The sequence below is a fragment of the Marmota marmota genome, unplaced genomic scaffold (assembly GCF_001458135.2).
Source record: "Marmota marmota marmota unplaced genomic scaffold, marMar, whole genome shotgun sequence".
In the NCBI taxonomy this organism is placed as follows: Eukaryota; Metazoa; Chordata; class Mammalia; order Rodentia; family Sciuridae; genus Marmota; species Marmota marmota.
This window is the reverse complement of record NW_025999977.1, coordinates 39891310-39917831: the sequence shown is the minus strand read 5'-3', so window position 1 is coordinate 39917831 and position 26522 is coordinate 39891310. Positions and strand designations below refer to the sequence as shown.

Here is a 26522-nt window from a genome sequence, read left to right as displayed (position 1 = left end):
GTCCTGTTCCTCTTTTCCTGTTACCTGTTCTAGAAAGATCATTTCAGCCAGTTTGTAGTTCTTCTCCAACATGGCTAGACGTGCTCGGACCTGATAGAAATCTGTTCCTTCTCCACCCTGCAGGGAAAAAGAAGGTTTTTGTCGTTCTGTCTGTGTGGGTTGAGACAGGAAGGCAGGAAAGACACAGGATGATACACTTGAGGAGCAGTTCCAAAATGGTCCAATTGAGGGTAGAGGAGGGATCGACAGGGTGAAAGAAACTAGGGATAGCTAGAAAGTTAGGAATCACGGGAGTGAATATTAAGAAATCTCAGCTTGGGAAACTAAATGAGTCAAGAGAATAATACTTGCATATTCCCTGGACACCTGATCTGCAATCTCATTGGTCTCATGCAGGAACCGGGCTTTTGCTACATGGCCCAATGCAGAAAAGCACCTACAGCATGGAGGCAATAATATTAACAGTAATGTTATCACACAACTATCAGTAAGCCACTGGTTCAGCAAATACACACTGAGCATCTACTATGTACCAGGCACTCTTCTTGTCACTGGAGGCCCAATGCGGGAATAAGGAAGATGAAGGCCCTACTCTCAAGAAACTTCCATTCTAGTATAGACAAATAATAGTAAACAAAAAAACAAGGAAAACTTGAAAAGATGAAAAGTAAGAAACACCAGGGTGATTCTGTCTTTAGTAACTGAGTGAATGATTTAAGTTGGTAGTCAGAGTCTGAAAAGCTAATTTTTGAGCTGATAATTGAGTATGAGAAAGAGCTAGTCATGGCAAGATGGGGAAAAATCATTTCAGGCAGAAGGAATAACTAGTGAAAAGGTCCCTAAGAATAAATATGGATGCCAGTGTGGCTGGAGACTAATGGGCAAGTAGCTAATAGGCACAAGAAGAAAGCAGAGGCTGAATATTTGCAGGGCCACAGAAGTCTGGTTTTTGTTTTGTTTTGTTCTTTATGGACAGCATACCTTTATTTTATTTGTTTGTTTATTTATTTTAGAATTTTTTTGGTAGTTGTAGATGGACAGAATGCCTTTATTTTATTTATTTATTTTTTATGTGGTGCTGAGGACTGAATCCAGTGTCTCACAAGTGCTAGGCCAGTGCTCTGTACTGAGCTATAGCCCCAACCCCAGGAGCCTGGGTTTTATACTAAGTATTAACAGTAAGCCAGTGGAAGGTCACAAAAATGACTACAATCTAACTTTTTAAAATTTTTTATGGTACTGAGATTGAGTCCAGGGGTGCTCTATACATAAACTATATCCCCAATCCTTTTTTATTTTTATTTTTTTTTGAAGCAGGGTCTCACTAAGTTTCTGAGGCTGGCCTTGAACTTGTGATCCTTATGCCTCAGTCTTCCTAAGTTGTGGGATTAGAGGAGTGTGCCATTATACCCAGCTAACTTATGTTTTAAAAACAAAATTACCTCATCTGCAGTAGAATCAGTGAATTGTAGGGGTCCAAGACTAGTATCAGTGAGGCTCATTAAGAATCTTCATAATACTGCAGACAGAAAATGGCAATGGTCTGCACTAGGGGCAGGTATAGGGCTGGACCAGATATCAGATATATCAGGATATATTTTGAAGACTGAGTCCTTAAACTTGCTCAGAGTCTATGGGGGGGGGGGAGGGATCAATGACGGTTCCTAGCCAAAATAGCAGCTGACATTTATTGAGCACTTATAATACTATAAGCTCTTTGCAAGATTCTCTCATTTGTTCTGTTGTTACCATTCTTCTTTGCCATTCTATGAGGTAAATATTATTATTTTTTCTATTTGACATACAGAAAAATAAAGCACAGGTTTTGAAAGGGTAAATAACCTCTCTAAGGTTACACAAGCTGGTAAGTGGAAGGGAGGTTTGAACTCAAGGAGGCTAGAATCTAAAGTCTTATTAACTCCTCTCTTGGAACATCAACATACATGGGACTGAAGGGTTTGAGTGTTAAAAACTCTTAAGGGGAATCCAGTTGCAAGAAGGGGAAGCAAAAATAATAAAAGGTATTCCCTTATGATCTAGAATGGGAGGGTGTTGGGAATAAATGCCCCACAGAAGGGCTCTCGTACTTGTTGGCAACAGAGAGATGCAAGCTTACACAATGGGCAGGAGCAGCCCATGGGTAAACTGCTCATGGGGTCAGTCCCTATGAACCCCATATCAGGCTAGCTGCCAGGCACCTCAGTTCTACACATCTGCGTTACCTCTCAGCAATGTGTAGCTGCCTTGCCTCTAGGGCCAGTTTACTCAAGGTTTTCCACATTGCCTCTGTTTCTGGGGTCATTTCCAGGGTCTCCAAGAAGGCTGTTGCCCTGGAGAGAAAAGAAAACACAGGATAAGGAAGGAGGGCAGGATCTAGAAGACACAGAGGAATACTGGTGCTGGGGCATAGGGAGGGAAGAGGCCAGGTAATTATTCACCCTATTTACCCTTCTCAGACCCAGACTCTCCCACTACCACATTAGTTATCAGTAGCCTCTTACCGGGTGTAATTGCCATCATCAATTGCTGTTCCAAACTCAATAAGGCCCTCATCCAGCGTGTAGGCAACGGTAGTCACACCTTCTGTCACCATCACCTCTGTCTTTCCCCCGCCCCGCTCCAGACCTATAACATCTCCCTGTAAAAGTTCATAGCCCCATCCCCCCAAATTTCAGGTTAGTGTTTCCACCAAATCAACTGCAGAACAGACCCACCCTCACCCAATTGTAGTGCTCACACGTGGAGGGAATTATACTTGTCCTTGTTTTCCTAATCTTTTAGTTTCTACCAATCAGATAAAAATGCCTTATCTATGCAGTATCCTTGGGTTCAAAGTGCACTCACAGACGCAACAGCACCAAAGCAAAGTCTGGAGGTAAGAAGACAAAGTATGGTATCTGCTTCTTTAGCAATACCACAGACTAGGTATTCTTTTTTATTTTTGGTACCAGAGATTGAACCCAGGGGTGCTTAACTATCCCCAGTTATTTTTCTTTTTATTTTTTATATTGAAACAGGGTCTTGCTAAGTTGCTTAGGGCCTCGGTACATTGCTGATGTTGGCTTTGAACTTGTAATCCTCCTGTCTCAGCCTCCCAAGCCATTGGGACTATAGGTGTGTGCCATCATACCTGGGTTGAAATATACTTTTAATGGAATATACTTTTTAATGCATTGTTGAGTTCACCTGAAGAAATCACTAAGAATATTCCCTACCTGTATCCTACCTAACCCTCTCAAAAAGAGATCAGACAGGAAAACAAAATTTGATATGATAAAAGTCTGAGCAGGAATAATGGAAACTGAGCAAGGGGGAAAGTGAAGTTGCCCTGAAGGCAAACACAGTATCAGGAAAATAAAACTAGAGCCCTTCAGTGGAACATGGAAGCTGAAAGAGACCTCTCCTTAAATGTGGGGTCCACTCTTTAGTGAAGGCAACAAAACCAAGTGGTACAGATAATTAACATGCTGATTCCTGCAAAAGCAAACGTGAATTATTTCTGGTAGAAAACATGTCATGAGTCCAAAAACTTGTCTCAAAATCCCAAAAGATTACACTGAATACATGAGCTCACAACTAAAATATCACCAAAATACAAAAAAAATTATGAAAGAGCAAATGGTAATTAAATAGCAGTTTTAGACCTTCAAGAATTTTAGATATTAAAAATAGCAGTTATAGATAATGCATTGAAAATTTTTTTTTAAAAGTTACAGATTATAAAATAATTATGAACTAAGTATGAAATGCTTAAAGACCTAAAAGACAGAATGGAAAATTAAGCAAGAAATAAGAGACTAATGCTAGATATGGTGGTGCACACCTATAATCCCAGCAACTCAGGAGGCTGAGGCAGAAGCACTGCAAATTCAAAGCCAGTCTCGGCAATTTAGTGAGGCCCTAAAAAACTTAGACCCTTTCTCAAAATAAAAAACAAAAAGGGATGGGGATCTAGCTCAGTTATAAAGTGCCCATAGGTTCAATTCCCAGTTTTAAAAAAATAGAAATAAGAGACTATCAAAATAGTAAGGCAGATTAGAGAAAGAACCAAACAAAATTTTATGAAATATTTAACTTCTGAAGTAAAACTTCAATAGATGGTTTAAATAATAAATTAGACAAGAATGAAAAGTGCATTAAAGAATTGAAAGGTGGGTAGGTCTTAAGAAATTATCTATAATGTAGCATGGAGCTACATTCAGAAGAAAGGAACTATGAAAGAGAAGTTAAAAAAGGAAAAAAGATAGAATAAAAAGGCTAACATATGCCCAATAAGAGTGCTGATAAAGAGACTAGAGAAAGGGACAGAAGAAGCAGTGTTTGAAGAGATAATAGCTAAGAAATTTCTAAGACTGATGGTTAAAAATACATATATTCACAAATACACGAAGCACAATATATATCAAGCAGAATTAATTTTTAATAATTTATATCTAGGTGACTCAGCAAGTAGAGCTTGTACTTAGCATGAACGAGACCCTGAATTCAATCCCCAGCACTGTGGAAAAAAAATTATATTTAGCTGGGTGTGGGGTGCATGCATGTAGTCATAGGTGGATCATTTGAGCCCAGGGATTTGAGGTTAGCCTGGGCAATATAATGAGACTCTGCCTCAAAAAAAGAGAGGAGCATGGTGTCACATGCCTGTAATCTCAGAAACTTGGGAGGCTGAAGCAAGAGGATCACAAATTCAAAGCTAGCCTCAGAAAATCAGAGAGGCCCTATCTCAAGATCAAAATAAAAAGAGTTGGGGAAATATCTCAGTAGCAATGCATCAAATTCAATCCCCAGGAACACCCCCCCACACACACACAAAATAATAATAAAATAAAATAATAAAAAGGGCTGGGGATTTACTCAGTGATACAGCACCTTAGGGTCTATCCCTACTACTGCAAAAAAAGACAGTGGGAGAGAAAAAATTTGTATCTAGAGACGCTGTAGTGAAACTTCAAAATATCTAAGAAAAATAAATAGAAGATTTTAAAAGCAACTAAAGAGGAGCTGGGGCTGTAGCTCAGTGGTAGAGCATTTGCCTACCATGTGTGAGGCACTGGATTTGATCCTCAGCACCACATAAAAATAAATAAATAAATAAATAAAAGTCCATCTACAACTTAAAAAAAAAAAAAAAAGCAACTAAAGAGAAAAAACAGATCACCTATGCAGAAAGGGCTGCTAATAAATCTGTCAGAATGACAATGGAAGTCAATCATTGGGATAACATATAGAAAAGGTTAAGAAAACTTAGAACTGTCAACCTAGAGTTGGGTGCTGAGTCCAAGTGTCTTTTCCAAATAAAAACATTTTCAGATAATAAAAAACTGAGTACTTCTCATTTCTAAAAAATTTCTTGTCTTTTGCTAAAGAAATTTTCACAAATTTCTAAATGATATTCTTTAAGAAGAAAAATAATTCCAGAGGGCAGACTGGTACTGCAAAAAGAAAAGGTGAACACAAGAAACTGATACCAGGATGATAAATCTATATTCTACCTGTACAAATAATATCTAATTTGGGGATAAAAAAAAAGATTAGAACTAAAATACTGGACAATAATTGCAAAAGCAAGATAGGTTGAAGTTAAAGCCTTTTAAAGTCCTTGCATTATTTTCAGGGGAGAGAGGGTTACATGCTGATTAATTTGAGACTTTAGTGCTGATTAACTTTATACTTTCAAGGGTAATCTCTATAGTACTAGGATGTATAATCCCCAAACCCCAAAGTGAAAAAAGCGTATTTTTTTTTAAAAAGACAAATTTTAGATTTCCAGTCTGAAATGAGGCAACAAAGTAGAAAAACAGAGAGATAGAAAAAGAACCAAAACAAAGCATCAAGTCTCTATCCACACTCACACCATCATACATACTAGCCTAGCACAGGGTCCCATGTCTCTTCTCTGTTCTCATAGATTCCTCTCAGATTTTGGAAGATTACTGGGTGTATATGATGTTTTGATGGGACAGCAAAGAGAGTTTTACTTGCAATCTGAGATAGAAAGGAATTCTGATGACTTAAAACATTGAATGAACACTAAGGGAACAGCATAGAGCCACCCTTCCCACCAGGGATCTATCTTCCAGCCTAGAGAGAACTCAGTGAAATCCCAAGTCCACTATAATGAGGAACCGTATACCAAGGGTCTAACATAATATCAGGAAACTGAATAAGGATAGTTTTGGAAGCCAGTCCATTAATGGGGATACCTGCCAACTGCATCAGAGATTATGGATGGTGGGCAGAGAAAATCAAGTAATCTTTATAGTCTCCTCAGGGCTCTAATTAATAAGCCTGACATAATGTCTGAGGTTCCCTTAGTGTCAACATACCCTGATAGAGGACATGGTAACCCTCTCAGGTGCCTCAATGTTGTACCACACACACAAGCTGTTTCGGTTCTGGGCTACCAGCACATCACTCCCAGGAACCCACTGCACATAGGAGCAGAAGTTGAGGATCATTGTCTTAGTGCAGCTTTCAATATCATACAGATGCAACTGAAAAAGGAAGAGGCAAACAGCATAGTTAGAAGGGGCTATAGGGGAATCTTTTTCCCTTATGATAAAATGATCTGACCTACCAGTCAGGTACATGCTGAATTTCAAAGTTTATTGATCTATCCCTTAAAGTTTATGCTGAATTTGTATATCTTGACTCTGGCCAAATAAGAGATGACCAAAACAGTAAAGATATACATCTAAGGAGTTAAAGTTCGGTGAAGATCAGATTTTCATTCTCAGAATAACTCTGGGCCAGAATTACCAAAAGGAGGGACACCAGACAAATTAGGTGATATGGAAATTTGTAATGTGACTTTCACTGAAATCAACAATCACTAGATTGTTTCTTTGACTCCAAGGTTGAATACCTTGGTGATGTCATTCAAATATACATACACATACATAAAATTTCTTGTCTTTTGCTAAAGAAATTTTCACAAATTTCTAAATGATATTTTTTTAATTCCAGGAATCAAACCCAGGGGTGCTTAACTAATGAGTCACATTCCTTTTATATTTTGAGACAGGGTCTCCCTGAGATGCTTAGGGCCTTGCTAAGTCACTAAGTTGCTGAAGCTGGCTTTGAACTTTCGATACTCCTGCCTCAGCTTCCACAGACACTGGGATTATAGGTGTGCACAATCGCACCCTGCTGGTAACATCATATTGAGAGGAGAATCAATAAGGGATTAGGAGGAGACTCAAGCCAGCTTCAATGTCTTCAGGAACGTGTGGCTGAAGAGCACTAGAGCAGCAAGTCTAGGCAAAGATCAGCTAGGCACCAGGAGGAGGAAAGCAGACAGGGAGGTTTCATGAAGACATAAACTTGTGACTAGTAAGAGAGAAATCAGCTCTCAAACTCCCCTCTTGATTTGGTTACCATCATAATACAGTCTCCTCGAGGGTAATATAGGACAGTCTGTGATTCTAAATACAGAGAATATTGATTCCTCTATACCTTTTGCTATGCTAATGGCAAACAGAACAAAGAAATTATGCCCCATCTTGCCCCCACCCAACCCTGGAAACAGCTTATCTCACACCCTCTATGGGCCAGCCAAGGCCTAAGGCCAAAGTAACCCTTCTCACACGAAGTTTCCGGTCCCTGAAGAGGAGTTTGTGCCCAGTTTCATTAAGTTCCAGCCAATCCACACGGCTCTCATGGCTGATGGTACCAATGTTATAACCACCAATCAGATCCACTATAGAGTAAAGGAGAGAGGGGTAAGAAAGATTCTGCATAGTCATATACCAGGCAAGAGGTAGTAGGTAAAGGTCTGGTCTTAAAATCATATGTTGGGCTTTAAGAATGTTACATCATGGCTGGGGCTGGGGCTCAGTGGTAACACTTGCCTCGAATGTGTGAGGCACTGGGTTCCATCCTCAGCACCACATAAAAATAGATAAATAAAGATATTAAGACATGTGTGTGTGTGTGTGTGTATATATATATATATATATATATATATATATATATATATACATACATACATACACATATACATATATAGATACATACATACATATATATATGTGTGTGTGTGTATGTTAAAAAGAGAGACTATTACATCAGTCTACAGTGTGTCACAAGGAAATGCAAATAACCAATACAGTAAATTGTGCTAGGATGCTTGAAAAATTATCTAGTATTATAGATGGTTTTGTTTCACTCTATAGTTAACTCAAAAGGTCCAGATCTATCAAGGAATGTGATTCCTCTCTGGAACTCCTGCATTTTGCCTCATAAGATCAGAACTACTGTGTAAGCAGTTTCTACTGCTTATGAAATCTTCTGGAAGGCAGCACTGAGCACATTAAGGATAAGCCAGTTTTTGTATACCAATGAGAGAAAGCTAATGAATGAAATGAACTGGATGACCAGATTTGCTCCAACAAGTTACTTGCACATTTGTGTGCCTATGGTATAAGAGCTCTGAAGGGTAAAGAATGGGAAAAGCACACAGACAAAAGTAGGAGAAGCCTGTGACTAAAGTTAGGCTGCTCAGTGCAGAGGATTAATATTTTAGTTTTATCTGAGTATTACAAACAATATTAAAAAAAAGATCACATCTAAGGCAGACCACTCAGGGTTGGCTGAGATGCTTTCAGAGTCTCCTGATCAAAGCCATTCACATCTCCTACTGATATACATTATTAATGAGCAATGTGCCTGCTTTTGTTACATAAAAAGACCAAATGTCAGCTAATGTATATTAATGGGAAGATCAATTTAAAGGAAATTTTCTTTTAATTAAAAATCAAAATGATCAAGTCATGTTTTAATGCCCCAAACACAAGTAAATCATAGAATGCTAGAACTTCATGAACCCTGATATCGTATACAAAATTATGTGTGTACATACATTTTTCTCATAGAGGGTCATTATTTTATTAAACACTCAAAGGGGCTGGTGACCCAAATATGTAATAGAAGAACTCTGTTGTTTTACATACATTGACAATGAGAACTAAAGAGTGACTGGACTTCTATAAAGTCTCATAGCTTATTATTATCACTAGAATATTGGGCCTCTTGAACTACATTATTGTTTCCATTATAGATATTTATATTTCTGAGCTCAGGAAGCTGATGTGAAATATTCATGAAATGTAAAACTACCTTATGAATAGGCCCACATGTATATGGAAACTTGATTTATGAGAGAAATGGCATTACAAATTAGTGGGTGAAAAATGGACTTTCAATAAATGGTTAAACATATGGAAAAAAACAAAATTAAATCTACCCACATTATACATAAAAATAAATTCCAGGTGGAAAGCAAAATTTAAAAATCTTAAAATACAGGAGGGAATAGGGAAGAATTTCTTAAATAGGACCTCAAAAATCACAAACTATTTTTTTAAAGTGATCAAATAGACTACATTAAAAGTGTCTGAATGCTAAAACACTCAAAGGAGAAGAAAAACAAGCCACAGTGCAGACAAGATATCTGCAATGCAAATAACCATCAAGGGTTACATATGCATATTCAAAGAACTTAAAAATCATTAAGGAAGAGACAACTTGATTTTAAAAATGGATAAGGGATAGGAACTGGCAGTTCACAGACAAAGAAATCCAAGTGATGAGTTAATAAATGAAATTAATAGAAGGAGATATTGTTTCATATACAGAAGTAAGCCAAGTTATGAAGTCAGGCAATTTCAGTATTGGGGAAGAGACTGAACAATGGCAACTCTAATTGCTAGGGTGAGAATACATTGGTACAATCTATTTGGAGAGCAATTTGGAAATATTTAGTGAGTGAAGATACATCTCCTCTATGATTCAGCAATTCCATTCTAGGTATAGATCTTAAAGAAATGAATCATTGTAATAGTGAAAAATCAACAACTTAAATGCCCAACAATAAGAGAAGAGATAAAAGATATAAGGCAAATGTAACAAAATGTTAGGATTTGACAGAACTGGGTATGGGTAAATAAGTAATAATATCATTACTATTAATAGCTAAAACTTTTATGTGCTTATTGTACATCAGTCTGAGTATTTTTCATATGAAGTAGGCACTATTTTTGTCCCCATTATTGGATAAGGAAGTTGAGGGACAAAATGGTTAAGTAACTTAGGTAAGATAACACAGGTAGCAAGCAGAGAAGTGGGATGGTTTGATTCCAGAGCCCCATTCTTAAATATATATTGTATAGGTACGTTATTCTCAAATTATTCTTGAGACATTTCATGACAAAAAAATATAAAGTAAGATTTATAATTGCAAAATATAAAAATATAAAGTAAGATTTATAATTGCAAACACTTATGAAATGCAAAAAAAAAATCTGTCATTATTAGTCACATGGCAAACTATACAAAAAAAAAAATAAGGACTTTTCCAGTTCTAAAAAGTCTATGATTCTGGGGCTGGGATTGTGGCTCAGAGTGAGAGCGCTCACCTCGCACGCATGAGGCACTGGGTTCAGTCCTCAGCACCACATAAAGATAAAAATAAAAATAAAGATATTTTGTCCACTATAACTAAAAAAATAAATATTAAAAGAAAGTCTATGATTCTGTAAAGTCTAAACAGGAAAACTTATAAATTTTCTAATAGTTCTTCTTTCCAATTTGCAGGGTCTAAGATATATCTCTAGAGAACACAATAGTTATATGGGCAGGTTTATGCAAGAAGTACCCAATTGTGTACATCTAGACAAGGTATAGAGACACACATATGGACTCAAACATTTCACACAATCTCTGTAAGAATGGGATTACATATTTACCTGGTGCCTTTGACTCCTGGATTCTCCACTGAATACAATCCTGTGATATGGAAGTGTAATACAAACATCTCTTTTGTTGTTGAAAGTATGATAGAATCTTACCTATAGCAATAGTCTTAATATCAACAAGATAAGCCAGTTTCTTATTATCTTCCATTCCTCGCTGGTGCCTCTCATTAATACGGACACTGAAACATAAGGGGTGAGGTAAAGCAAAATGGGCTTAGTTGGGGATTTTATTGAAGCCTTTGAAGTACCACATGGGATGGTTTTTAGAGTAACCCGAGGACACAGAATTTAGAAGTCCAAAAGAAATCCTTTTGGCTTGTAAGTATTCAAAGAACCTCATGAGATTACCTGATGAGGTGAGGGTTCATGAATTCAGTGCGTACAGAACCTAAGGTGTCATTACTCCCATATTCTACCAGGGTTAGCTCTCCAGCATTGAAGATCATGCATACCTAGGAAGAATGGGAAAGGAAGCATGAAGAAAAACAGTGGAATTAGGTGTACTGTATTCACAGTGACTCCCACTTTTCTCCTTGCTATCTCACTATCACTTGCCCTTCTTCTGACACAGGACCTAGAAGGGGGCTAATCAAGATGGTAACAGTGAAATCAAGCTCTACTCACATTCTCATTTTCAAAGAAATATTTCTCATTGCCACCAGATCCCTGCCAGGCTACCTGTGAAGTGGAGGAGGAGACATAAGAATGTAGATAATTATCCAAGGTGAGGCTGAAAGAATGACAGGTGGGAAGCAGGGAGGTCAAATTTAGAGAGGCTTTGGAACCATGCAAAAGATGCTTTGTCAAATTTTGCTTTGGTACCTATGTTTCTGAGAAATGGTATAAAAATAGTCCAACTATGGAGATTCTTAATCACTCCAGAATTCTAAACCTCTCATTCCTGAAACCAGGTCCCCAGAATATTAGTTTCCTGTGGAGTTCCTACACCAAGGGGCCTGGTCCCCAGGAGTAAAAAGCCAAGATGCCCCATTACCCACCCTTCCATTCTTGGTTCCTACCTCACTGAGGCGATTAGTGTTCAGGTCTCCCAGAAGCAGTGTGTCTGACGTGTGAGCCACCAAGTAACGCTCCTTTCCCAGGATTTTCACTTCTTCCACCTCATAGCCATAGTGTGACTTGAGCACCACCCGTGTTCCTGATGATAGGTTCTTCACAATCACCTTGGTAAGGGACAGGTCCGAGCTCCTTAGGCTTCCCCAGGCCAAAAGAGGTGTGAATGTGTTGTGGTCTTTGCCCACCTCCATAGTGCTGAACATAGCTAATACCTTGTTTCTTCACCTGGCCTAGGACATTGTTGGCAATGATGATACCTTACATTTACACAGAGCTTTAATATTCATTAAATGCTTTCATATATTATCTCTTTTGCTACTCATAATACATATAATTCTGAAAGTTCCATTGGGTAAAACCTATCACTATGTTTATATAGCATTTTGTGGAAACTTTTATAAGAGTTTGAGAGTACTGTATTATATTCTCATATAATAAGTTATAAGAGAGTACTGTATTACTTATTATCATTATTAGGTACTAGGATTTTAACCCATGGGCGCTTTACCACTGAGTCACATCCCCAGCCCTTTATATATTTTTTTTAATAGTTGTGGATGGACATGCCTTTATTTTGTTTATTTTTTTATGTGGTGCTGAGGATTGAACCAAGTGCCTCACACATGTGAAGCAAGCGCTCTGCCACTGAGCAACAGCCCCAGTCCTTATTTTTTATTTTGAGACAGAGTCTTGCTAAGTTGCTAAGGGAGTCTTCAAACTTGCAATACTCCTGCCTCAGTCTCTTGAGTTGCTGAGATTATGAGTGTATGCCACTGTGTCCAGCATGTACTTTTTTTTAATATTATTTTTTGATACATGTCCTTTGCTATAATGATTTTTTTTTGAAAGGCTAAAGAATTGCTAACATTTTGGCACATACTATCACTCAGCCTTCATGTATATATAAAATATTTATTTATTTATTTAGTTGTAGATGGACGCAACACCTTTATTTATTTATTTTTTTATATGGTGCTTAGGTTCAAACCCAGTGCCTCACAAATGCCAACCAAAGTGCTCTACCCCTGAGCTACAACCAGCCCTACAATGATCTCTTTAAGAGAAAATATCTTACAGATAATTATATTTATATTCTCAATGCCTAATGGTGCTAATACATAGGATAGAAAGAATAAAATGTTTCTGAGACACTAAAAGAAAGAGGGAACCAGTGAATAATAAATGAAGGAAAGAACAGAGGTAAAGAGAAAAGTAGGCTGGGGAACGACAAATTAACTTGCAACATCATACACGAGCATTCATGGGTCCTAAAACAACAGAGTTTACTTGCCCAGTTTATAGTGGATAGGCAGCAACTATTTTAAACAAGGAAGATGGAACTGGCAATCTCTGTACTTCTTAAGCCTGGTGCTTAAACCTCTTCTTACAATATGGTGGTGGGAGAATTATAGCAGGAAAAGTTGCTAGTGAGTTTCCCTGACACATTCTATCCCTCAGAATAGCTCTGTCAGATGAGTGAAGCTTAAATTTGACACTGTGGTTGAGGCTAGCAGGCAGGGAAGTGTTAAAAAAGTGAAAGAGCCAAGCAAGATCTTGGTGTTCACCTGGCTAGGTCCCACATATGTTAACTCGAACTTGTTCTTGTAAATACTCCTTCGAAGACAGCAGTCAAACTGTTCCACCCCACCACAGAGTGTGCCCTAGAAAGGAAAGTGACAGTATAAAACATAAGACACACAGTACACTGGCATGGAGAGGCTATCTAGAGACATCCCTCAAATCTATGCTTTAGAATCTAGAAAAGAGTTGTTACAAAAGGGTTGGTGTGTTTCAGAAGTCCAGAAGAAAAGAGGCAGCAAATACAGGCCTCAAGGACATCATACATGCATGGAATAATGAGGGAGAAATAAGCCCTGCCTACCAAACTCTGTCCTTTGGAGCCTCTGAAAAAGGATCTCTCTCTCTCTCTCTTGGCTTTAACACCAGATTTTTAGATTGGAATCAAAAGGAAAGACGAGATTCTCTAGTGCCAAGGGAGAGTGTTTTAGGGTAGGCAGGATTTTTTTCCTAGTTTGGAGAAAATCACCAATCCAGAAAGGGGCTACTAGTAACATACTGCACAAAGTCTTGAGCCATCCCGCTTCCAGGCCAAGGCAGTGACAGTGTACAAATTGGCAATCTCCTTGGGCTTGGCTTCTTCCCAGATGCTTCTTCGAGGGCTCCAGTTGAGTACCCGAAGTCTGAAATGAAGTATGTGACTTTTAGAAGAGATGAACTTTGAGCAAAAGGGTGAAAATAAACTAGTAACTGAAGGAAATCAATCTTGCTATATCAGAGAAGAAAGGAAATCAGAGAATAGACAAGCTAGGCAGTCTACTGAGGGAGGACAAAAAAGTGGTAAAGGAAGTTGGGAAAAATCAAGGCAAAATGTAATGGAATAAGAGTGATGGGAGTGGAGAAAACAACAGATGAGGGTAGGTAAGAAAAATGAACAGTCAGTAGTACAGAAATATAAAAAGGGAAATGGAGAAATGGTAGGAGTAAGGGAAGAAAGAAAAGAATATGAGCAGTTACATACGATTGAAGGAGATAGAAACCGAGACTGACAAAGCCAGGGTAAATCATGCTCCCAAGAAGTGATTGGTCCCAGACCCTAGCTGTTTATCTAATGTTAACATTTACTATATTAATTCATTCATTTCTTCATTCACCAAACATTGACTGTATATCCTGCACTAGATGCTAATCTAAGCACTGGAGATAAGAGGGTAAGTAATAAGCCCTTCTCTCAAGGATTCTTCATTATAGCCACAGACACAAGCAATAAACTATAATATAATGTGATAAACTCTAAGCCAGTGGTCTGAAAGGAGCAATGGAAACACAAAGAAATAGGAAATGATTCTGCTGTAGAATCCCAGGAAGAGGCACAGAGACAAAACACAAGAATGGTACATTTTAGAAGTGCCAGTATGCCAAGGTATGATAGAAACAGGAAGGGGAAAGAGCATGATTTATAATCTGAGAATCTCCTTCAACATATACTTGATTCTGACTAGTCTCTTACTCTGGTTCAGAATAATTTGACTACAGCAGAGGGTTCACAGGAAAAGGAGGCAGAAGATGACACCAGAAAGCCGACCTACCTGTCATAACTTCCAAGCACAATGGACTGACCCCCAGGACTTGCTGCAGCTGTGGTGAACTCCCGCTCTTGAGGGTCACGGCTATAATCAAAAGTCTGCAGCACATGGCCTTCCTTTCCATAGGCCACAATCCTCCGATCACAGCCAGCAGCTACAATGCTGTTGGTGGCCCAAGCCAAGGCATAGGGTGGGCATGGGTGGTTAACCAACTTCCCCTAAGATAGAAGTAGAGGGTTCTGCCCTGAAATTCCTCATTCTCAGTACCTCATAACCCATTTGACCATCCTACCCTGTAGAAATATTTCTTCCAATATTTCCCCACCCCAACACATCTTAATCCTGAAGATTCCACAAGTTACCTTTCTGTCTCACATATATACACACAACATATAAAGTTATGGCCTTGAGTTCTAGGCCATATTCACAAAATAGTGACATGCTGGAGATCTCTAATATGCACCTAGTAAAGCCATATAGGGGAGATGTCTTACACATTAACCAATATAGTCTAGGCCCACAGAGAGCATATGGTTCCTCCTTTTTTTAGGAGGGCTAAATTTAGTTTACGAGTAATTATAAGGTAAATGATTCAAACAATACTGAATTATACAGAGCAAAACATCCATGTTGTCCTTTTCTAAACAGTTAACTTTTTTCCTATGAATTTATATATGTAAATGAGGATAATTTTCATTTTTCTTTCCCCTCAGAGTCTTATTTCCCTTTGCCTTAAGGTTCTCCAGACCTGAATCATCCCTTCTTATAAATAATAAACTCCAGCTTTCTGAACATGATTCTTCTCTGTGGCCACATCCAACTCTTTCTCTCCCTGAGATCCTGAGATCTCATCCTCCAGCCTCTTCCCCTAGTGCTTCAATCTTAGTGCCTTAGATGTCCAGTCTCCTCTAGGAGGGCTCCTGAAACTTCCTTTAGTCCTATTCCAGGGCATCCTTTATTTATACCTGTGACTCTCCGGAGCCTTCATCATCAAAGAAATACCTAACGATGGTACCATCTGCATGACCAGAGAGAATCCCTTTCCCAGAGCAACTAAAAAACAAAGAGAGAAAAGGAGTAAAGGTAAGAAGTAGAGGAAGAGGTTATTCTGTCTCTCCAAGAAAGTTCTCTTCTCTGTCAAACCCTATTCTACATGTGGTTCCATATTTCACACTATGATCTCCCAATCTAGACCTCCAACAGCTTTATCCTGACATTTCCAAGCCCTCATGATATTCTCTTTCTTACTCACTTTGTTGTCAGTGACACAACATAAGAATCCGTCCCATAGATAGTAGATGATTTATTAGTTTTAGTGTTTGCTAAACGAACCTGAAAATGGAAGAATGGATACAAGTCTGGTTAGGCAACTTTCAATTTCACCCAGGCCCTAAAAAAAAAAAACAAAATGCACAAAACTGGTCCCTATGTATTCTCCACCCCCAACACACAACTTGGTCTGAAGGGAGAAAATGAATCATATTTCTCTTTCCAGACCCATTATCTCCACCTACCACTTCTCTCGTGTCTCCCTTCCCTCCTTTACCTTGCCTTCAGCCAGTCCAAAGACAATGATGTATTCTGCAGGCCATTGCAGACAAGTAACAGCACTCTATGTGAAAGAAATGGTGAAAAGGGTAACCCTGCTTTTGTGGCTTAGCACAACCTGGCCACCCCACCACACACTACCATCCTAGTCTTCCACAGGGAAGGAAAGAAGGGGATACAACTGGGCTCATAAAAGGAAAGCAAACGAGCTGCCAGGCAACCTTCATCCTTGCAGTAGGAAAAGTCATATTGACATGTTATAAAATGCCAACTCCTGGTTACATTTACAAGCAGATATATCAATATGTTTTACTCAAGTTAAGCTCCAGGGACTGGTCTGAACTTTACCGTCTGGATGAACTTGTTGCAGATGACTTTCTTGTCACCCCTGCCAAATAAAATGAGAAAAACATTAAAAACCACTTCGATACTGGGTATGGAAGTATGGAAGTGACCCATACCTGTAATCCCAGCAACTTGGAGGCCGAGGCAGGACAATAAGTTCAAAGCCACCCTCAGCAACTTAGTGAGGCCCTAAGCAACTTAGCAAGACCTTGTCTCAAAATAAAAAATAAAAAGGGCTGGGGATGTGGCTCAGTGGTTAAGTGCCCCTGGGTTTCATCCTCAGTACCAAAACAAACAAACAAACAAACAAACAAAAAAAAAACCACAAAAAACCCACCAAAAACCCACTTCCATATATAAATTGCCAAAAATGATGCTGAAGCAAGGAAGGAAAGACCAGATAACTTTCCTGGTCCTAGTGTATCCTGCCCTCCCTGGAGGAGTTCTTAAAGGAGGCATGAGAGAGACCCTGAAAAGCTCTGGAACAAAACAGCAAAGAAAAAAACATCACACTGGGTGTCAGGATCTCATGGGGCCTTCTGGTGACCTTAGACTCATTACTCCAGGATAGGATTGCAGAACACACAGGACAAAGGTACTGAAGCAATAGCAACAGACTCCAGAAAGTCTCTGCCTTCCATGCCTGGCTTTTGCTCCCCGTCCTCTCTATTCTTCCCCAACTGAGGCATTTTTCATGCCTTCCCTTTCTTTTCTGGGCCATCCCATGCCCCAATCTCTGCCCTCACCAGTCTTCTCCAATCTTGTAGACATAGATGATATTGTCAGTTTGTCCTATGGCAATTTTAGTGGAATCAGGAGAAAAAGCCATGCCCTTTACCATATAGCTCTTCCTGCCATACTAAAAGTAAAAAGAAAAAGATAATGAGTATACATGAAAGAGATAAGGAGAAAATGTACATGTTTGCTCCAACAGGCTCGATTCATCTTGAGAAAAAGAAGGATAGGCCATTTCCTAAGCCGATGGCTAGGAGGTAGGTTAAGAAGTTTTCCAGGTTTGTAAAGCTACCTCAGTGGGTTAAGGTATACACAAGTACTCTTCACCTTCATGTCAGCTGGTTTGGTGGAGAATTTATCTCTCCGCTCCCCATGTTCATCATACAGCAATACCACTCGGTCCACTGTGCAGACAGCAAATTTGACATTGTTCTGGGACCAGGCCATGCAGGTCACCTTTGCAGCTCCATCCTGTAGAGGCAAAGGGATAAAAAATAAACACCAGGTGCTAGTCTAGAATGCCAAAAGTGTTTCCCATTCCCTTAGTTTTATTATGATTTTGGTCCATTTTCTTCCCATCACAGTGTTTTCCTTAAAATAAAAAGACACATGTGTTCCATTCTGGTTTCCAAGGCTGTCAGATCCTGGACAATGTGCTTTTTTTTTTTTTTTTTAATGGATACAATACCTTTATTTTATTTTTATGTGGTACTGAGGATTGAACCCAGTGCCTCACTACTGCTAGGTAAGCACTCTACCACTGGGTTACACCCCCAGCCCCAGCAATGTGCTTTTAGACTCATAATACAAAACATTAAGTCACCTATACCAATCTATCCCTGCAATGGCCTCCTTGTTCCCTTATATCCCAGGACTGATACTGAAATAAATTTAATTGGTCTAATAAGTTTAGTCTTTAGCTACTTATTAATTAATGTTTTTGAGCACCTACTGAGAAAAGTAAAACACACCCAGCCCTAGGATCTCATAAGATGATATGAAATGGAAAAGTCCCATAAGAGAAGTACATACAGAATGCAGTAATAATTTGGAGAAGCCCAAGATAATTTTATGCTGAAGTGGTCAAAATTAACTTTGAAGAATGAATGTAGTTGAAAGGGAAATTACCTGGAATAGAATGAAGAGCATGAGCAAAGGTGAATTCTGGATGAGAAAAAGTAATTTAGTTTAGATGAATAGAAGAGACAAGGCAGGAAACAGACTGAGGCCAGATCAGAATGGATCTTTGAGGCCAGGCTAAGGAGTTTGAGTTTATTTTACAGGAAAGGGAAAGACAGAGAAAGTTTTGGAATGGGAAGTTACATAATTAGAGTTGAGACTTAGGATGAGCAATGCCACTTTTCCCCTCCTCAACCACTTACTTCACAGAAGCCCAAGTTAGAAGTGATCAGCACCTAATGGATTATTCTTTTCATGTCTAACCCTCCCACCACCAGCTCTGGTCTTCTATTTTTCTATCCCTAAAGGTTTTCCTCCTTGAAATAAAAATTAAAATAGGGCTGGGGATATATAGCTCAGTTGGTAGAGTGCTGAGTGCCTGCCTTGCAAGCACAAGGGCATGGGTTCAATCCCCAGCATCACAAACAAAATAACCTAACTTTGGGGCTGGGGTTGTGACTCAGCAGTAGAATGCTTGCCTAGCACATGTGAGGTCCTGGGTTTGATCCTCAGCACCACATAAAGATAAATAAAATAAAGGTATTGTGTCCAGCTACAACTAAAAACAAAATTAAAATAATAGCTTCAATCCTGTTGTGATTAATTACATGGAATCTAGATCTCTGGCTTAACACATTGTCAATTTTTATTCCTAACCCACTTACATCCAATATTAGGCTTTTTTGACCAAACCCCAAAGTAGAGCCAGAAAATGGTTACACCACCACCACCACTGTCATCCTCCAACTCTTCATTACATTAGGTTAGAAGTGCTGAGGACAATTCATCAACTTTAGCTGATTATCCTGCTCCATGGCTGTGCCTGATCCTGGGCATGTGGCCCTACCTGCATCATGACATCATCTTATTTTAAGAGATTGAAGGAGGAATCCATTTCCAATTTTTCCATTAGGACAAAGCAATTTTTAAACTATAGATTCTGGGGCAACTTACTGAGTAAGAAGCACAACTTTCTTTTTTTCTAATTTCCTTTTTATTTTCCAAATGCCGCATTCTCTGTGAAGTACCATAATCAATTAATTCTCCTTCCTCTCTCTCCTCCTTCCTCTCTCCCTTCCTCCCCTGCCCCCTCTCTCCCTCTTCTTCCCTACTAGAGATCAAATCCTGGGGTTCTTTACCATTAAGCTATATCCCCAGGCCTTCTTTATTTTTGGTACTGGGGATTGAACCCAGAGATACTTCACACTGAACCACATCCCTAGCCCTTTTTATAATTTATTTACAAACAGGGTCTCACTAAATTGCTGAGGTTGGCTTTGAAATTGCAATCCTCCTGCTTCAGCCTCCAGAGCTGCTGGGATTACAGGTGAGCACCACCACACCCAGATCCTTTTTTATATTTGACTCACTAGGTTGCCCAGTTTAACCCTGAACTTGTGATCTTCCTGATTTAGCCTCCCAAGTAGTTGGGATTACAGGTATGCACCACCATGCCTGGCTAATTCTTTTTCCACATTTTGTACCCCACTGGACTGTTGTAGGATTAAGGGAGATAGAGAATAGAACAATAGCAGCTAACTTGTGTGTGTGTGTGTGGGGGGGGTGCTGGGGATTGAACCCTGGGCCTTGTGCATGCAAGGAAATATATTTCCCAGCCCTAAGCAGCTAACTTTTAACAAGCACTTCCATAGAGTAGCATTTTAATAAGTGCTTCACACACATTATCTCATTTTACCTCACAATTCCAAGATAGATGCTGTTAATGCTACTTTTACAGATGGGAGAAATTGAGGCACAAAAAGGCTAAGTAATTTTCCCAAGTTTATATACACAGTTTGTAGATGGCAGAACCAAGATTTAAATCTATGTATGTCTGACTCTATAATCACAATGCTAACATCTTTAGTTATGCTGCCCGGGTGTATATTGAGCACTCAATTATGACAGATATTCTTACTGGCCTTATGGTAGCCCTTTCAATTCTGAATGTTCTCTCTTGTGCATCAATTTGCACACTGCTTTTTTTTTTTTTTTTTTTTTTTTTTTTTTTTTTTACAGTTTGCAATGCTCTTTTGTGTATATTACTTCATTAACTCTCACCCAAGTCCCTAAGTTTGCTAGTATTGTAAGCTGGTGGAATGCTCAGAAACTGCGTGATAAGGCCTAAAGTCAGAGGTCATACGGCTAGATTAGTAATGGAACTGGGACTTGGATTCTGGTCTCTTAACTCCAAAACCCACCCTTTGTCCACCTTGTTCAGGGTTCCTTCCCTAGTGCCCAGCCTCTATGAATTGGAGGCGACGAAACTTCATGATCAGAATGAAGGTTCAATCTTCCACCCTTCCCTCTTTCGGGTTTGCACCTAAAGCGCTTATTTCCTTCTGTGTAGAATTATGTTCGTGGCCTACACGTGCAGATCTCCCTCTGGAATGAGGCTCTTGAAGGCAGGGGCAGCAGGGCGCGTGATCATGGATTCCTTAGAGCCCCAGCACCGAGCCTGCTGTACAACGGATTATGAAATGTACGGAAAGCTATGGTGATTAGCGGTCCACCTCGCCTACTGAAGGCTGTACAAACGGAGATCGCTAGATCCTTTACAGTCTTCTGCGCACGGCAGGCGCTCATCATTATAAATTTCAGTGCCCCGACTTTTATCGGAACGCACTGCGTCCGGGGAAGGGAAGAGGCACGCAACTCCTCACCTGAGGGCTCAGCAGGGTCCTCAGGTGCTTCAGCTGCATGACGCACACCTGTCTCTCAGAAGCTACAGACAGCGACAACTCCAGCGGTAACCTGGACAACCCGCCAAGCAGCCGAAGCGACTACGCTGACGCGTACGCGACCGGAGCGCCGCGCACGACGCAAGGTCACGAAATGGATTCTCGGCGAAGCAAATAGCGTGCGCAAGCGCAGTGAGCTCTTGGGCGGGTCCGAGAGGAGTTTTGACGAATCCTCTCCTCAACCAATCCCGTTGCTGCATGCAAACCAAAGACCAAGTCCCACCCACAAGCCTTCAGCAAGTCCCCGGCTCGCAATCATCTTGCTCTTTGATGCATTTCAGCGTGGCTGAGAGTGTTCTCAAATTCTCGGGGTGGGTGAGGCGGGCGGGTGGTGGTGGGGGCGAATAGAACAAAGGGCATTTGATGGAACTAAACACAAATAAGTAACCCGACTTGCACAGGATGTGTCTGCATGGTACTGGGCAAAATATTAATCATACATTATATTGTTAAAGCTCAAAGCTACCTTTTAAGTAGGATCGCATTATTCTATTTTATATACCCGGAGACTATTAGGGGTGTCCCTTGCTCAAGTTAACACAGCCAGTAAGGGGTCGGACTGGGACTCAACCCAGAAATGGAAGATTTAAATACTCTTTATATTCCTTCTGGAGTCTTAGCTCACTATCTCCATGCGAGGTCACTCTAGCCTGTAACACTCCTGTCCCAAGAAATGATGGTTTCCAGAGTCTGAGGGAAGTGTTTTAGAACCAGTGGCCAGGGAAATGAAAGATGCCCTACTTGGGCACTGGATAATGGTGAGTTCAAGATTGCTGCTTATATAAGGATGTTTTATGTGTCAGACCAGAGCTCTCCTGATAGGTTAAAGCTTGCACACCTGGGGTTGGAGATTGGTTAAGTACAAAAGGTACTGATTTCTTGATCTTTGTTAGGATTAGGGTGCCTTTCAAAATTTTTGGTTTAATTTCTTATAACACATCAGAGAGATCAAAATGCAGTAAAGGAGTTACTCATAAGCCTCCTGTGGAATGATACAAGGTTGAGTAGATTTATAACTCTCCTGAAAGTGTCACATGTTCTCTTCAGACATATTCTGGGCTCAGAAGCCTCTCCTCCACAGTGGTCACCTGTGTCAACAGGTATTTCTCTTACTCCCACCAACTCCTTCTTGGAAAATAGGGAAGAGTAGAGGATAGCCCCTATTTTCACAGGAAACAAATGCATCATAGAGCCAAAATTATAATTCTTTTGGCATGGAACCCCCCTCAATTTTATTTCTAAACTCCTCCTCTGAATATGGTGGCAGGTTGTGTAAATTTATGCATTACAATTATTACTGACTTTGAATGAACAAAGGTAGAGATGGAGATGAAAGGAAAGACAAAGGCAGGAAGAACAGGCAAAAGAATGTACAGGATAGGAGAATGCAACACAGAGGGATCCATTAGTGTAGCTGCTCTTTCATTAGTCCCCAAGACACTGCTCAGTCTTTTATAGGGTTGACAGAGGAGTAAACAGAATTATGATGTAGAGATGGGCCAGCGATGTAAGCAGTGAAGATGACAAGGCTACTGGCTCTGTCATATGACATAACTTAATTTCCATTGGCACAGGAAAAATTTTGACTTTTCTAGTATTCTCCCTTCTCATTCAACAAAGCAAAGAAACTGGGGCTCTAGTTTTCTATGCCCCTTCTTCCTGGTCTCTCTGCACTCATTTCAGACCAGAGAATTAAAGCAAATGCCTCACAATACATCTGCCCCTGTCAAGTTGGTGATGGTGTGAGATGCCCATGTACAGTCAAATATAAGTGACGAGGTGTGGAGATTGTCTTCAGCATACCATAGAATATAAACTCAGCTCCAGTTTGTTCAAGAACCTTTATTGGAAAAATGTCAAAGGAGTGAGGTCACCAGCAGCTGGAGGGGCTGCCAGGTGAGGAGGGAGCACCAGAGGCTCCATGGAAGACATTGGAGTAGTGCAGTGCAGCATCTGCCTCTAGTCCCAGGCAATTCCTGTTATTGGTTGGGGGAGGGCTAGTAACCACAGAAACACCCCTCTCTAAGGCCCAGAGGCAAGATGTGAGAGCAGCTGGGGATGCCAAGAGTCCTGATGCAGGTGAAATGGGGCCCCTATTTGGGACCTAATGGGAAAGGATTGAATAAATGACTCTCCCTGGGCCTGGGGTATGGGAGATGCTTCATCTGATATCCGCTCTCTAGGTCCGGAGGTGCAGACTCTAACCGACCTACCTTCTGTCCCTGCTCACGGTGGAAAGAGGATAGGCACCAGCTTGAGATCATGGGAGTGTGTTACCCTCTGGAGTCTTGGTTAGATCACCTTTATATGCTCTCCCTGACCTCACCCCATCCCCATCCCCAGGTTGTTACTGCATCTTTCTTCTAGTTCTGTATCTTCACTCACACATCTTCACTCAAACGTCAATGGTGTTGATGGATGATGATTTTTTCTGTGAAAGAAAGTGGCCTGGGTCTTTAATTTCAGCAAGGTAGTAGATGCCATCCTTTCTCTTTGGCCTCCTCCAACCCAGACCTTCCATTCTCCCCTTTTTCCTGCCCCTCTTTGGTCTCATCCCTTTCCCTGGCTGCTCCTCTGGGCCCATATTATCCTTCCCACCTTCATTGGCCCAATATCACCTGTCTTGTTCCCACTGGCCTTCCCTGAGGACTCTGTTCTGGCCCCTTCCCCTTCTCCTTGGGGTTGTTGTTGGAGTCATTGTCCTTGATGATGTCATACTGACGGCAGAACAGCCCGATTACAGCTGAAACACAACAATACCATCTAAGCCTTGATGGCAACCTCTCCACTCACAACCTTGAGAGTAACAACATACCCATACAACCTCTAGAAAATCTTTGGATTCCTGGTGTCCAGGCAGTCTTTGTCTCTGGGCTCTCAACAGCCTCCTCTCATTCTCTTTAAACTTGTCCTGATGATCCTCCCTCAAACAAGCATCTCCCCATGTCATTTTTCCCATTCCATTTTCTCCTAACAGAAAAACCTTCACCACCTCCCCCCTTCACTGAGTCCCACACCCTAAGTACTTGGTCCTCCAACCAGCAGCTTACTCACCGGCCCACATGAGCAACACCACCACGATGATGACCACTTCACCTGTCTGCAGTGGTCGCTCTCCATCCAGCCCCTCCACTGTGATGTCACCTGAGAAGACAGGAAACAGACTCCAGAGTTACAGAGGAATCACTAAAACTGCAGAATGGAGATGCTGGGGATTAGAATCAGTTTGGACCCATCATAGTGTGGACCCTGGAGTTCCTATCCCTGGGAGGAAGCCATTGATGGACAGGTGGTTAGAGATCAATAGTCAGGAGGGCTGCAGGTCAGGTACAGAACTCACTCAAGCAGGCTGCAGCTGAAATGACACGAGGTTGGGTGAAAGGAAACTTAGAAGCCCTTCCCCCAAAGAATTCATTAGCAGTGCGTCTATACCCAGTCCCCTGCCCACCTGCTTTTCCTTCCTTTCCTGGCAGTACAATGAATAAATCATCCCTCTATTCATCTAAGCTAGATGATTGCTTGCCTTGGGGAGCAAATATGAGGTTATAAGCCAGGTAAAAAGCCAAAGAACTCATTAGCCCAGACCCTCACCTGGGCTGGAGCTGTTGGAGGGCAGTCGGTCAGAACCCTTGAGAGTTCGGAAGTGCACCCGGGGCCCTGGGGGGCTCTCTCCCCGAAGGCCAATGCTCCTGACCTGCACTGTGTAGTCGCTGTCTTCAGCCAGGCCCCAAAGGGCACAGGCCCTAGTGGTGGTGTTCACCTCCCGGATCACACGCTGCCCAGGGCCATTCTGCCGCTGCAGGGAGATGATGGGAGAGGAGGGCAGCCTCACCCCAGTTCCTGGCCACAAGGCTTAACCAGGGCCTCCGGACTATCCAAGCACTCCAAGGGAGTAGGGTGAAAACGGCAGCGTGAGCCAAGAAACACCAGCTCCCAGATTCCCCCACCTCTGGGAGGGGAATTTAAAGGGTGGATATAATGAAGGAATGTGCAGAGATCCAAGGACACAGGTCGGGGAAGCTGAAGGGTGATTCATACTTGCTGGGAAATGGAGTAGCCAATGACGATGTTGCCTTCCGGGACGTCCCAGGACACAGTGGCCGAGTTGGCTCTGAGGTGAGTGACCGTCACATTCACAGGAGAGGGAGGTCGGTCTGTGGGTGCCCAGTGTTAACAGGTTAACAGGTTTCACTCACTCACAGCTCCAGCTGACCTCACCCCCATTGGTCTTTACTCACCTGCTCGCACAAAGCCCAGGTCACAGCTGACCAGCAGGAGGACCGTGGGGCTTAGATATGGGGAGAGAGGCATCAGCGAAGCCATGGTCCCCATAGTCTGTTGAGGGGGCACTGGAGCATCCGCTTAACATCCAGGCGGGGCTCCTGGAAGAGGCAGGAGTTGTGAGGGTCAGAGGCTACCCAGAACGCATGGTGGGCAGCAGCTCTCCTAGGCTTCCCACGGCCCACAGCAGCCCGGTTTTCCGCTCGCCTTCCCCGCCCCCGCATAACCCGCGGCAACCCCAGTGCGCGGTTCTCCCTGCCCACACCCCCCTCCGCCGGTCCTCGCGATCTGTCAGGCCTCCGGGGGCTGCTCGGTGCCCAGGGGGCGGCCCATCCTCCGATTCTGGCGTTGCCCCTACCCCATTCCGGCACTGGCCCTGCGAGGCCGGCAGCGCGAGGCCGAGTTGCCGGCAGAGGACAGTGGCGGAGTAGGCACGGCTGCCGGTCTGCGGACCCCAGAGTCCGCGCGGGTCGCGTGGNGTCCGGGACGTGCGGGCCCGCCCCGCCCCGCGGGGTTCTCACCGCCGTCATCCCCCCTTCGGCCCCCCCACCCCGGTTCTCTCGGGGCTCCTCCCACGACCCTCCCAATGGCGGCCTCCCGGGCCCCCAATCCCTCCTCCCCGGACTCAAGCCGATGATCCGGCGGGGGCGCGGGAAGAGACGCAAGTGCGAGGGTCTTGGGCACCTGGAGAACCCCTCCTTCCCGGGGAGGAATTAGCCAAGTTGGGAGGAGAGATTCCACCTCCGGTGCGGGCGGGG

General features: G+C 41.8%; 2 protein-coding genes across 4 annotated transcripts in view; both read right to left on the bottom strand.

The window, feature by feature from the left end:
- Ift172 (intraflagellar transport 172) overlaps positions 1–21596 on the bottom strand; it is a 36576-nt gene extending 14980 nt beyond the window's left edge. The window contains exons 1-20 of one of the 2 annotated variants that reach the window (XM_015479838.2): positions 21406–21596; positions 17891–18034; positions 17575–17687; positions 16832–16871; positions 16482–16547; positions 16188–16267; positions 15901–15988; positions 14939–15153; positions 13909–14032; positions 13397–13492; positions 11777–11938; positions 11382–11435; positions 11106–11209; positions 10851–10936; positions 7590–7702; positions 6330–6497; positions 2502–2638; positions 2223–2330; positions 352–436; positions 25–117 (exon numbers count right to left, since the gene is read on the bottom strand). In XM_015479838.2, coding sequence (XP_015335324.1) covers positions 25–117; positions 352–436; positions 2223–2330; positions 2502–2638; positions 6330–6497; positions 7590–7702; positions 10851–10936; positions 11106–11209; positions 11382–11435; positions 11777–11938; positions 13397–13492; positions 13909–14032; positions 14939–15153; positions 15901–15988; positions 16188–16267; positions 16482–16547; positions 16832–16871; positions 17575–17687; positions 17891–18034; positions 21406–21444 — 2115 coding nt within the window. In that variant the 5' untranslated portion in view covers positions 21445–21596. Of the gene's footprint in view, positions 1–24; positions 118–351; positions 437–2222; positions 2331–2501; positions 2639–6329; positions 6498–7589; positions 7703–10850; positions 10937–11105; positions 11210–11381; positions 11436–11776; positions 11970–13396; positions 13493–13908; positions 14033–14938; positions 15154–15900; positions 15989–16187; positions 16268–16481; positions 16548–16831; positions 16872–17574; positions 17688–17890; positions 18035–21405 lie in introns of those variants that run through there. The other variant, XM_048804637.1, reaches the window with a different exon arrangement.
- Positions 21597–23305: 1709 nt separating this feature from the next.
- Positions 23306–26167, bottom strand: Fndc4 (fibronectin type III domain containing 4). 2 transcript variants are annotated; one of them, XM_015479837.2, is made up of 7 exons: positions 26034–26167; positions 25722–25865; positions 25522–25637; positions 25075–25279; positions 24538–24627; positions 24102–24226; positions 23306–23914 (listed from the first exon to the last, which is right to left on the bottom strand). In XM_015479837.2, the coding sequence occupies exons 2-7, from the start codon at positions 25813–25815 to the stop codon at positions 23879–23881; spliced, it is 666 nt and encodes a 221-aa protein (XP_015335323.1). In that variant the 5' UTR covers positions 25816–25865; positions 26034–26167; the 3' UTR covers positions 23306–23878. The 2 variants fall into 2 exon arrangements, with proteins under 2 accessions (XP_015335323.1, XP_048660592.1); XM_048804635.1 differs by lacking the exon at positions 24102–24226.
- Positions 26168–26522: the final 355 nt, after the last annotated feature.

Excerpts from the sequence above, each read along its gene's own strand:
- Fndc4 (XM_015479837.2), bottom strand. The coding sequence starts at position 25,815 with ATGGGGACCATGGCTTCGCTGATGCCTCTCTCCCCATATCTAAGCCCC. Across the intron at positions 25,280-25,521 it reads GCTACTCCATTTCCCAGCAA|CGGCAGAATGGCCCTGGGCA; the intron begins GTATGAATCACC and ends ATCTCCCTGCAG. Across the intron at positions 24,628-25,074 it reads CTCCAACAGCTCCAGCCCAG|GTGACATCACAGTGGAGGGG; the intron begins GTGAGGGTCTGG and ends CTGTCTTCTCAG.